Genomic DNA, 12,174 nt, shown 5'->3' with positions numbered 1-12,174 from the left:
ACATAGCTGAATCAAGTGTATATACTTAAGAAGAAATTATGTTGGAAAATAAAAATTATTATATCTCGTTTCTTTGTTAGGTCGGAAACTTTTCATACAACACTCGTAGGCTGCTGAAACGATAGGAGAGTACATTTTACTTCTAGTTTATAGAGAAATCGACAGTTTAGGTATTGAAAAATCTTACGATTTCCGAGTTAATCCGATCATGATATGAATGAACCTTTAAACTGTTCTAATTTGACATTTTACGGGATCATTTGGAAACAGCGTAATTCGTGCACAAAAATAGTTAAAGCAGTTTATGAATCGGGTCGTGACGATGCCAGAATCGTCGTTTGGAAACAAACCTTAAAGTATTTACACCATTAAGCCGTATGCACAAAGATTAACTCAGAAAAGCTCATTTCTAACTCACAAATCACTTACCAGTTCGTAGTGAGTAAGAACCTTTGTATGTGAATGGGGAACTATAGACCTCCCCCTGTTTATTCAATGGTCGAAGGTTATTTTGTTCTCAGACTGATCACAACATAATTTTTGTCACTTCAACAGATTAGTATTTCGTTCTAGTAAAATTACTGTCTTCATTCTAGTTATTTTTTATTTTTGTTTCTTGGAACTATATTTGTTATTTTTTTATGTAAACAGCAAGCACAAGGGAGTGATTCCTATTACATGAAGTAGTCGAGTGGTGCCTGCCGTCTAGAGATATGCCTGTATTGACGTTCTGGGCGTCTGCAAGCAATCTCGGTGTTCATGAGGCACGTCTGCCTGTCGAGTAGGTCCAACAAATAATGCTCTAAGTGGGATTACGTTGGACAACTTGTAAGAGCATCTGACGTGGTAAAACAGAGTCAGGTTATCGATTTTCCTTCTATGCTTTATACCAGGGATCGGGAAACTATTGCCCGCGGGCCGTCTCCGGCTCGCGAAGCGTTGAAATCCGGCCCGCGACCATCAAACAATATGTGCGAGCGTGGACAGGGGATATGAGCGAAAACCGAAAATGAAGCTCGAGTAGGTGCGTCTGTCGTCGAACGCGCTACCCATTTGAAGCAACACCAGCAAATTGGAATTTTATATGTCTTTATCTAGGATACAATACCCAAATATAGTTGCCCATGCCCAGAAAATAATGGCTACGTTTGGTACAAGCTATTTGTGCTAACAAACGTTTTCAATAATGAAACTAAGCAAAAATTGTCTTCGTAATAGGCTTTCAGATGACCTCCTTTTTCCATTGTTAACAATTCTGCATCTCAAATGGAACCGGCTTATGATGAAGTCATGCAGAAACAAAAACTGTTCCACATGTCACATGTTCCCACAAAAAGCAACCTTTTACTTCGCAGCTAACTTGAGTTCAATTAATTGCAATTAAAAATGCTACTTGGCCCGCCATATATTTGGTTAACAAAAATTGGTACGCGAAGAAAAAAGTTTCCGCATCCCTGATCTATACTGTCCAAGTTTCTGGTGAACTTTGGACCGCCTATAACTCCAATTGTTCTCTTCTGTGATGAGTCGAGCATCGTCGGAGTATGCTTGGGGACCGAGCTCCAAATGTGCGACCAATATTCCAAAGATGGACGAATATGATCGTACATTTGCAAACACTGGATTGTTCGGTTCGGCGTAAGGTAATTAATTTTTTTTATGGTTAAACTGGAAAAGGGGGAATGTAGAATAGCTCCTAGCACTTTGTTAAAATGAGGAAATGAATCTGTTGCTCTAATATATATTATTTATTAAGAAAATGCGGACTATTGTTAAATTTTGGGTTAGTCAGGTTTCGGTCACAATTAAGTCTCCTGTGTGTGCAGAGCCATATCACTAATCAGTTGGGAACTTCACTCACTCTTGAGTTTAATTTTTTTTCAGTTGCTTCGTGCGTATTAGTAGTTAACGTATCAATATCTTTATTTTACGTTTCATTGTTATGATCCTTGGAGAAGACTATATTTTTTTTTAGATTTCCTTGAATAATTAGGGCTGCTACGCCAAATTATAACTAATTATAATCACTTTCAATGCAATTATCAAGTGATGGAGCTAAAATACATGAGGACAACCTTACACATATTCTATTGTGAATATAACCTGATTCCATATCTAAATTCACGAATTTTTTGTACTTAAAATGAATAATTTTAACGTGCAGGTATTTCAGGGGAAGTAAATAAATAAAATTTGCCACATTTTAATTTAAATGGTACTTTAATTACATACTATAGGTTATATACTTAAATTTTACAAATTTTCAAAATCAATAATCATTTATTATTTGAAAGATATGGATAAAAATTCTACATTTCGATATTTTTTGAATGTTTTCTATAAATTAATTGTTCGAAAAACCAATAGAACGACCAAGAATCTTATAATTTTTTGCCATTGAAATACGGCGAATTTATTTCACCCCAGTACATATTTTACTGTTTAAAAATGATGAGAAGCCTTGGAAATGATAATTATTATCACAACTCTCATAAGAGCAGTCCATAAACTACGACACCAACACGTTTTAAGTACGAGGGCTGTTCAGAAAGTAAGAAACGTTTTTATCTAATTCCAGCTATTTATGTTCGTTATCAACTGTCATATATCAATTAGTTATATTTAGCTACCTGCCTCATAATATTTACTTCATTAAAGACACCCAGCAAATGTAAATTTATCATTTCAAAATATCTAAGTTACTGTATTACAAATCGTTTTAACACTGCACCCATCTATCGTAAAAGTACTCAAGCAGTGCACACAATATGATATGAATATTTAGTAATGTGTAAGCGTGCAGCTCAAGCAAAGTATCTTTATCAAACACCTAGGAGTAACAACAGTTAAGGTAGAAAGTACTAGTGGTACACATTAGATCCAAAGGCATCTTGCACTTCTTCAATTCAAAGATTTCTTCATCGTCATCGAAAAGTGCGTCTCTTCTGGATTCTATTCAGACTTTTTGAGAACAAAACACTATTCAATTCTAGACCTGTTCAGTTTTCTACAAAGTGCATTGGAAAAATCTAACCTCACACATTTCATTGTCGATTTACCTCAACTTTCCCCATTTTAGTGGCAAAAAACTTTGAAAGTAGCTATGGAAGTACACGGGGAATTTAGTTACAAAATGTATGAGTGTTTTGCAAAACCCTGTAACCTATTGGAGTATGGTGAGCGGTCGAAAAATTAAAAATAACAAAGTTATTAATGGAAATAAATTCAAGAACAAATTTTCTTTAGAACATTTTACAACAACATTACATCAGAGTATTTTTATAGTCGAGCTTTTATTATAATGTTTTTAATTCAACAATCTATTAGAATTTTCCAGCAATCTGAGATTTACATTATTCTAAAGTCATACACGCTAGTTGCATAGGTGAACCGTAACGTGTATGGCAACCTTAAGTACTCGTAAATTTTCTCTTATCCTTGCATCTTTTTTATTAAAGTCATTGATATTCTAGATATTTAATTTCACAATAAAAATGTTTTACAAATATTATGCGTGATTAATAATTATCCTGATATGGCTTAGAAAAGTGCCACCTCTTTTTCAGCGCCACCTATTTTCAGCATGGCGGCCGGAGGACAAAGAATTTAACAAACGTGGATTTAACTTAACTATAATTGACTCCTCTGCTTTTTTCGCCTTTCCCAAATTGAATGTAAATAAATTAAAGGACTATTTCAATATATTTATTTAGTTATTTAGTTATAGAGATTAATCATTTTTTTAATTCTAAAAACAATTATTCAAGAAATAGCAGAAAGTTTAGCTGTTAATTGTTTTCAAAACTACGTATCTATTATGTTCTAACCTATTTGCATACATTGAATCAAAATCCCGACGATTTATAAATTTTATAGAAGTCATTTAGACAAAATAGGGATTATATAGATGTTCCCACAGATTTTAAACCTTAAATTTAACATATAAAAGAAATCTATACTTATATATAACATGGCGGTAACGCGCAACTAGCCGTTGCACTTCGTGCAGGAACCGCCTCGTCGTTCAGAGCGCCATCTGTTGCCTGTTTTTGTTTACGCCTCTTTAATTCGACGTTCGCTTCTTGAATGGCTTCCCAAAGTTTAGCTTCGGACATAATTTGTCGCGAGAGGTCTTCGACTGCAGGCTCCGCGCTTAATTCTAGAAGACTGTTGATCGATTCGTCCATCTCTTCGCCTTGAGAGGTCAGAGCTGGTAAATTTGAACGTTTACGTCCGCAACCTGTAATACATCAATTTTTATTCAGACACTAGAAATCACAGAACATATCACACTTAGGATGTGTTCTGTGCTAGAAATATCATCAATAATAATTATTAGCAATTGATTACAAATGAAGTCCCTGTATGATTGTAACTAAATAAAATTTTAGAACTAGAAAATATTGACTATTTCATTCTAGATTTAAACTAACCTGTGAAAGCATTACAAAACGGTCGTTTGTTAGGTTCAATGAATACCCTTTCTCTTGTAAGGTAAGGATAATCTCCCTGAAATAAATAAAAAAATTGTTTATTCAATAATTACGAACGCCGGATCTTTGAGTTCTACTTTTATAAATTACATTGAAAACGTAATAGCCTACATGCTTGTGAAATAATTTGTTTTTGAAACGAGATTTTACATTTTTTATTTCAGTATTTTGTATTGGGAGATTATATACGGAAGTTGAACAATTTAAATGTTAACCTAATTCTTTTATTAGGAGATTATTCCACTTATTGGAAAACTGTCAAATTTTAAAAAGCGCTCTTACTCATTTACTTTGATTTGTCATTTTCTACCATTGTTTTCGTTTTTGTGATTTTCTCGATTTGTGTAAACAGATTTTATTATTATTTTTAGTGATTGATAATTATTAATATCGTCGATCACTCTTGTCTTGTTCCCACTTATTACGATATAACTGAAGGTATTAGTAAATTATTTCGTATTTGAAGCTTGGTTTATGCAGCCAAAATTAAAAATTGTCATTATTAAATTACTAGTTGAAAGACTCTGAAGTCGTACTTGTAATTCAAGCAGAAAATTAAAAATAAATTTAAATTAAAATTAAAGAGTTGGCCTACTTTCATCTTCTTAGTTTAATTTCGTATTTTTGTGAGGTTATGAATACAGAATACGTTAGATCAGTATCTATTGGTGGTATTGTTTTGTTTACAACTTCCTTGGTTTTTATTATGGAAATATTTTTCGCGTTATTGCACCGATTTCTGCTGTGGTGTTTTATTTTTATAATTGACATAAAAAAATAGGAAAAAGCAAAGTTTGAAAGTCGGCAATGTCATTTAGACGATGGAACACTCGTAGACAGTGTCAGCGTCAAGAAATAAAACGATTTACCCAATGCGAACAAAGTCATCTTTAGAGAATAGTAGTTAGCAAATTTGCATAAAATAATCCTGTACCCATTTTCTATTCCAAGCCTTTCTTCTATAAATCTTCCTTTACCATTCAACACGGCAAAGAACATAGCAAAAAACTAAGTATTAATTGATATTCCATTAACGTCGGAGCAGTATTCGTAAATGGAATGTACTAACTTCCACTCGTTCAGATTTCCATCATCCGAAGATCTGAATGCTCTCAACACTCAGCTATCTTTTCTGCAAATTATTTTGACTTGAGACAGTCATTTAATATACCGAACATTTAGTTTTATTGATGCTTTAGAAGGGCTACATCAGTTTAGAGACTTTATATCTGAAGGGAAAGAAATTTTAGTCCGCTACGACCGACTAGATGTTTATTATTAACATCTATAAATCAGTATACTGTTTTTTATTGGACGTTAACGTCGTTGTATTAAGTAAATTAAAAATCGTATATTACGACAAGCACACAACTTCTAAAGAGCTAGAAGAATATGCTACCCTCTTTTGACTTCGTACATCACTACTACAACACGTAATAGTTTGGTGGTAAAGACCTTGAAATGAAACAGAAGTTTTTTCTCTTTGTTTCTCGATGGTGTCCTACGTTTTTGTAATAAATGGTATGGAGTGCAATAAATATGGAATATCAAGACATTATTGTTGTGTCATTATTGAAATGACACAGTTAGGGCTGGTTATAATATTAACCTGCAGATAAAGTTCCAATTGCGCTTTTCTTCTACAGTTAAGGAATATTGGCAATAGTGATAAATGTTGAATACACTGTTTACACCACTACGACACCACCACCACACCAACACTCACAAGTACACTGTCTGAGGCGCGTTTCATTAATCAAGTTATCGTCTTCAGAGACTGAAGGTAAACATAAAATCTAATGACTCGACTTACCTGTTTTATACTAAATATTCCCACCAATAAACTTCCTTCCGCGAGGATAAAATACCAAATTTGGAAAAGAAATATGAAATTAGCTGTGGTGATTGTGGCGGAAAGTATATTGGGCAGACTAAGAGATGCGTTATTGTTCGGTTTAAAGAGCACATAGCTCATTTGAAATATGGATAATTTTGAGAAATGGGATGAGCATGCTTTGCATAGTATATTCAATCAACTTTTTTATTTTCTATCATATTTTTCTGCTTGTTAGCAAGTCTCGACAGTAAATTTTTCTCTTCGAGAGTAAAATTGCTACTTCGCTTCTTAGTGTTAGTATTTTCCATTTCTTTAAGATAAATTTCGATCACAAGAAACCAGTAAAAATTGTCAAAGGTTAAACAAACCGGAAACCAATTCTCAAATTGCTGTTCTATTGGCTATATAAATCGAATTATAATGAACGATCCGTACAACGTTGAATCAATCGTTTTAGTGCCAATTTTACAACATAGGGTAAAACTGGAGTTTAAACTACAGTTTGAACTATAGTTTAAACCAAGAAACAGGTTACAGTTAAACAGATATAAGTAATACAATAACGAATACAAAAAAATTGATACGGTAACTGGGAAACAACAGGAAAAAATTGGGACCAGTTGGCAAGGGAATTCAATGATGAAAATAACATATCAGGTCATGTTTTAGAGTTTAAGAAATGTGGGACAATTTAAAGATTCGCTTTAGAACGGATAACTTTTCGTTTTCTCGGCGCGTCGACAATTTTGATAATTTCATCATTGTCGTCATCATCATCAAATATAAAGTGGAAATCTTCAATCATTTTACCAACGGTAAAGTTTAAACCGAAGATCGTCAGTAAACGCCATCTATCAAACGTGAAAAAAACGGTATTTGTAGTTTAAACCGATGTTTAAACTTCACTTATAAAGTGAGTGGAGCTTTGAAGTTTGAATATCGTCAAGACTTTATTGGGGAAGAGGAAAAGTCACAGTTAATGAATAGTGTCTCTATCTGTCAGGAGAGTCCTGGTGGATTCAAAATAAACCCACAGCACCATGCAAAATAGCTATAAACGTAAAATAAAACTATGTACGTATGTTTCTTTCGTATAAAGGTCTAGTACAGGATTAGTACCGGATTAGAACACTATAGTAGACTAGTAGTCATGCTTCAGAATTCACGAATAGTTACCTGCAGCTCTTGAGTCAGTAAACTTATCATCTTGACGGTATCTCAAAATATGACTGGTTTCAGTTTTAAAAATGAATTGATTTAGGTGGTAATTACTTTGAATATAAATAAAATCATAGTATTAAAAAAATCTATGTATCTCCAAATATCTAGCGTCACCCTCGTATCAAAATTAGAGAAAAACTTACCTTTCTGGGAAGAAAAATGGATTCCGTTTCTGAGAATAAAATACCAGCCAATAGATGACAAAATACAATAAGATATCTTGGAGAAAATATTGTCATAATTTCTGAAAAAAACAAAATGTAGATTTTCAATTTGAAAGAGGAAAATCGTGAATAACAAATAGAAAAATGTTTTGATATGTCTTTACGTTATGAAACACAAATTACATATAGTAATCAATCGATTAACTAGTTCATCTTCAACATAGTTTTGGCTAAAACTAGTTCATCATTTTCCTAAACCCGGATAAGTTCATTTCTTTGTGTATACTTTTCAAAATAGTTGAATAAAGTTATATCCAATTATAAAATTGGATTCATGTAATTTTCAAATTATTAAAAAAGTGATAATAAACATCTTTTCCTATGCAAATGATGCGTTGAAGCTTCAAACGAAAAGATCATTTTTTTTTTCATTATATTTTATTGATTAAGCCGCTGGTACATCACTCCGCGAAAAACCACTCAATCTTCTTTCCAGGTCAGGGTGTATGCTCGCACAAATATTTAAATAAAGATAATTAGAAAGTTCAATAAATAATACCAGTTTCCACTTTAAAATTCATATGCATATACTTTTCTTGACTTTCCGGCAATAAATTTATAGTGGCAACTTCAGCAGCTTTCTGGTGGTGTTAAATAAATGTCACTTTCATTTCCCATATCCATTTTACGTTGATTTTTTAACGTTAGTTCAGTGTTAATGCTCCGTGCCTTCAAACTGCAAGTCACGGGTTCGAATCTGATCTTGAAAAATTCACTTTTACAATTTTTTTTATATCTGTACAGAACTAAATTGAAAATATTTAGTAGTATTTTATATGACTGCCGTGATTAATAAGTATTATTAAGGTCGAGCAAGCATAATACTAATTTTTCAACAGTCGTAGAAAAATATATTTAAGTTGTTCAGGATATTTTTGAAAATATTGCGGAGTAGCGAAGTATAATAAAGACATCGGGAAAGAAATAAAGTAGGTAAGTAAAATCTGGAATTAGCTATTCAACACGTGGGACTAATTATTATAATTTAAGTGAGAATTCTGCCAAATAAAAATTTAGGAAAACGAGTTCTAAATGGAAATTAGCGATATGGATATTCATACTTCATTTCTTCGGATCGTAAATGATCAAGAATGACCCAAGAATTAGGTCAAGAATGACCTAATTTCACTACCACGTCTTGAATTGTATGATATCTGTTAACGTTTTAATACTTTGTGTAATATCTTAGTTACATTCACATTGCCTACAATCAACCAACAAAGTATTTTGATTCGGCGGTTCTTTCACAAAATTTTCCCCCGTTCTCTCTCAAAATAAAATTCTAGATCCGCCACTGCGTATGACGGAGAATTTGATTTGAAACATTATTACAGTAAAACCAAATTTTATCTCTTTAAAGAATAGTAAACGTTGTGTTGTATCCTTTCATAATCCTTTCCGTCACGACTCCAATTCCTGTCCTTATTTTTCAATCTTTAGTGCACTTTAAAAACTTTATAAAGTGTTGCAGGAAGACCACAAAAAGCCGGAATTTTAATCGTCATTTTTTAATAATATTTTTTAGAAATTCAAATTAGTGCTTTTTATAAATAATGCGTTAAATGAATTCGTCCCTGTTTACGGTATGACCACCCAGTGACACACGACAACGAAACCCTCTCTATACCCGCCGGTTCTGGAATGCGAAGCTGCCTATGTCGAAGGAAGGGGAGCCACTTAGTTCGCTATCTACAGTGACATTGCCCCGCGCCCCCCTACAACGATCTAATCGTTTTATAGGCTTTGATTGTGTTTGGGTTTACTCTTGTTTAAATTCGAGGAGGGGTGGATTCTATAATATGTAATACTTGAAAATCGTTCAACTAAAAGTATTGTCCTTGGAGAAATTAAATTCTTTGATAGGTACCGTCAGGCCGGAATAAAGTTTTGTTAAAATGACGAAATTCTACATTTATTAGTTACATCAACAATCAAGTAAACTATGAGAATATTTCAATTGTATGTTTTTTATCTTAACCTAACCTAACTTAACGTAACTTTTATCGTTATATGCCCACTCAAGTAGTATAATTCTTCAGTTAGTATGTGGTATTTATAACCTTAATACGACGGTCGTTCAGTACAATTTTCGATTATATCGTTTGTAGTCGCAGTTTTTGGCCGTCCCGAACACTCGTCCTCAGTAAAGCTGGTATGACCGACCACGTTTGAGTTCAGCTGTCTAAAACTTTACGGTCGTAAATAATAGTACCTCTAAGAGTTTGATGATTATAGTATGAGTCATTCAAGATAAGAGTGTTTTGGTCAGCATCAAATGTTCAAAGATATTCAGGAAAGCGTAAACGCGCCCTAATTCACGAAGATCGTCGGTTAACGGTTCAAATTATACAAGACGAACAAAATTTCATAAGCAAAACACTCGAGTAGATTTTATTGGTAGATTTTACTATAAGAAAGCTCTGTGTAGAAATGATTCCGAGAAAAAACAACAATGATAGTAGCTTTCAAAATATGCATAATAATATTGTTAAGGGATACTAAACTGCAAAAAAAAATTATCAATTAAAAAGTGAATATATTTCAACGATAGATAACTTCAAACATCAAGCGCCTATGAAATAAATAATTAGTTACTTATGAAGTTATTTTGTAACTTTTATAGAACCCGCCGATTTAAAGAACCGAAGAGAAAGTTCAGATTTATTTGCTACTAATTAAAAAAAATGTGTTATAAGCTGACAGTTGTTCAATCTTATGCTCAGAATTGAATGTTAGGTTAGATATTAAGTTAAATAATTTGAAATATCACTGTAAACGGAAGATTAGCTAGCCCCTAAAGGTCGCTTGACATGATGCAATACAACGTGCAATGCAATGCAGGACGCAATATTTCTTTATAAAAAGTATGCAAGGTCTTGACATTATCGGTTTTAAGCCATTTTTATTGCGTGCAAATTGCAATCTAGTTACTTTTGGCTCAACAAATCAACTGACTTTCGTAAGACTTAGCTTTGTTATTTTCATTGTTAAAGTAAGTACCAAATATTAGATAAAATTTGAGGTTAGAAATTTGTTTACTTTTACTGTGATTTGCATACAATTTCTTGCACGTTGTATTGCATTATGTCAAGCAGCGTTAATAAAAATCTTTGGGGAAAGAGGAAAGAGATGTGGATAATAATTTGGTCATGTTAATGTTTGAAAATAAAAATGCTAATTTAAGATATTATTTGCTGGTTGATTTTTTGTTTAAACAATATTACTTACGTTGAAAAATCAATAAAAATATAGTAACCGTGGTATCTAAAGGAAAAAATGATCCAATTTGGAGAGAAAAGAAAAAAGACGAAACTACAAACCAGATGAATCATAAAAATGAAAATATGTTAATAAAAGATACGGGAGTGTATGGATGTATCAGAATATTTATATATAATTGTTGGACCAAGAAGAGGAATATTAAACAATAAATTTAACACAATTTAAAATGGAAAGCACCTGGAGATGATGACATAATGACTAAATTGACCGAAACTATGAAGAAAATGTCATATTTTGAACCAATGAGTGTAGGAGTAGGAGTTATAATATTTTGCGTTACATAATTTGAAATTTGGTTGAAAACTTCAGCTAAAAATTTTTATCTCTTTATAGTGGTAAAGGACGCAATGATCATATCAAAAAAATTAAGTTACAAAAACTGTTTAATGTCTAGCGAATAGCTATAAAATTTTACAGATTGTTAGCTAATTAGAAAGATATTTAACGATAAAATTTTCGAATTTGCCTCCTTATCCAAACTTTAGATACTTTCAAGGATAAAAAATCAGCTTACCAAATCAACTCTAAATTGCTTCTGTTCGAAACGTAACGAATAACTAAACAGTGTCGATGGTTTTAATTAGCTCTTTATATAGAAATCAGTGGGTAAGTATTGTTATCCCGTTTTTTTTTCATTCCCGAGCCTTGATCTGCGCAATAGAACCATTCAATAGTCCGGATGTTGAATATTTTAGATATGACAGCATAAATTTTGAGATTAAAGAAAACTACGATTCTTTGGAAATATTTGATTTATGTTTGAAGTAATAACCACTTAAACTCTACAATTCAATTTCTTTTTATAACGGGTGCTTCCACAACTCAAAAGCTTGAAGCCAGTCACCTTTTAGAATCTTCTCAAAAAATTGTGGAATTGCTTTATCTGTAACATACTTTTTCGTGAAACGTTCGAAAAAATCGAATCAAAATTGTTTATGAAATTAAAAAATGCCCAATAATATTTCAAGATCTGTTTCAATGTTATTGAATTGGCAAGAAGTCTTTGATTTGTTTGATATTACAGTCATCAGATTTTGTCAGTAAACCATGTTATACCTGTGGATAAGTACCTAAACTCACCACTTCAGTTTTCTAACCACTGTTGAAGGATTAATGT

General features: G+C 32.5%; 1 protein-coding gene across 1 annotated transcript; it reads right to left on the bottom strand.

The window, feature by feature from the left end:
• Positions 1 to 2,201: 2,201 nt before the first annotated feature.
• On the bottom strand, positions 2,202 to 11,623 carry LOC130892391 (cardioactive peptide). Its single transcript, XM_057797795.1, has 4 exons — positions 11,572 to 11,623; positions 7,695 to 7,795; positions 4,434 to 4,509; positions 2,202 to 4,240 (listed from the first exon to the last, which is right to left on the bottom strand). Exons 2-4 carry the CDS (start codon positions 7,788 to 7,790, stop codon positions 3,960 to 3,962), a joined length of 453 nt encoding a protein of 150 aa, XP_057653778.1. The 5' UTR covers positions 7,791 to 7,795; positions 11,572 to 11,623; the 3' UTR covers positions 2,202 to 3,959.
• Between the last annotated feature and the right edge of the window lie 551 nt (positions 11,624 to 12,174).

This window comes from Diorhabda carinulata, chromosome 4 (genome assembly GCF_026250575.1).
Source record: "Diorhabda carinulata isolate Delta chromosome 4, icDioCari1.1, whole genome shotgun sequence".
Taxonomy (NCBI): Eukaryota; Metazoa; Arthropoda; class Insecta; order Coleoptera; family Chrysomelidae; genus Diorhabda; species Diorhabda carinulata.
This window is presented reverse-complemented; position numbering and strand designations above follow the sequence as displayed.

Bases quoted from the DNA above. Each gene is read 5' to 3' on its own strand.
- LOC130892391 (XM_057797795.1), bottom strand. From the start codon at position 7,790: ATGACAATATTTTCTCCAAGATATCTTATTGTATTTTGTCATCTATTG. The intron at 4,510-7,694 runs GTAAGTTTTTCT...TATTTATTTCAG, and splicing joins CCATTTTTCTTCCCAGAAAG to GGAGATTATCCTTACCTTAC. The intron at 4,241-4,433 runs GTTAGTTTAAAT...GATGTATTACAG, and splicing joins GTTTTGTAATGCTTTCACAG to GTTGCGGACGTAAACGTTCA.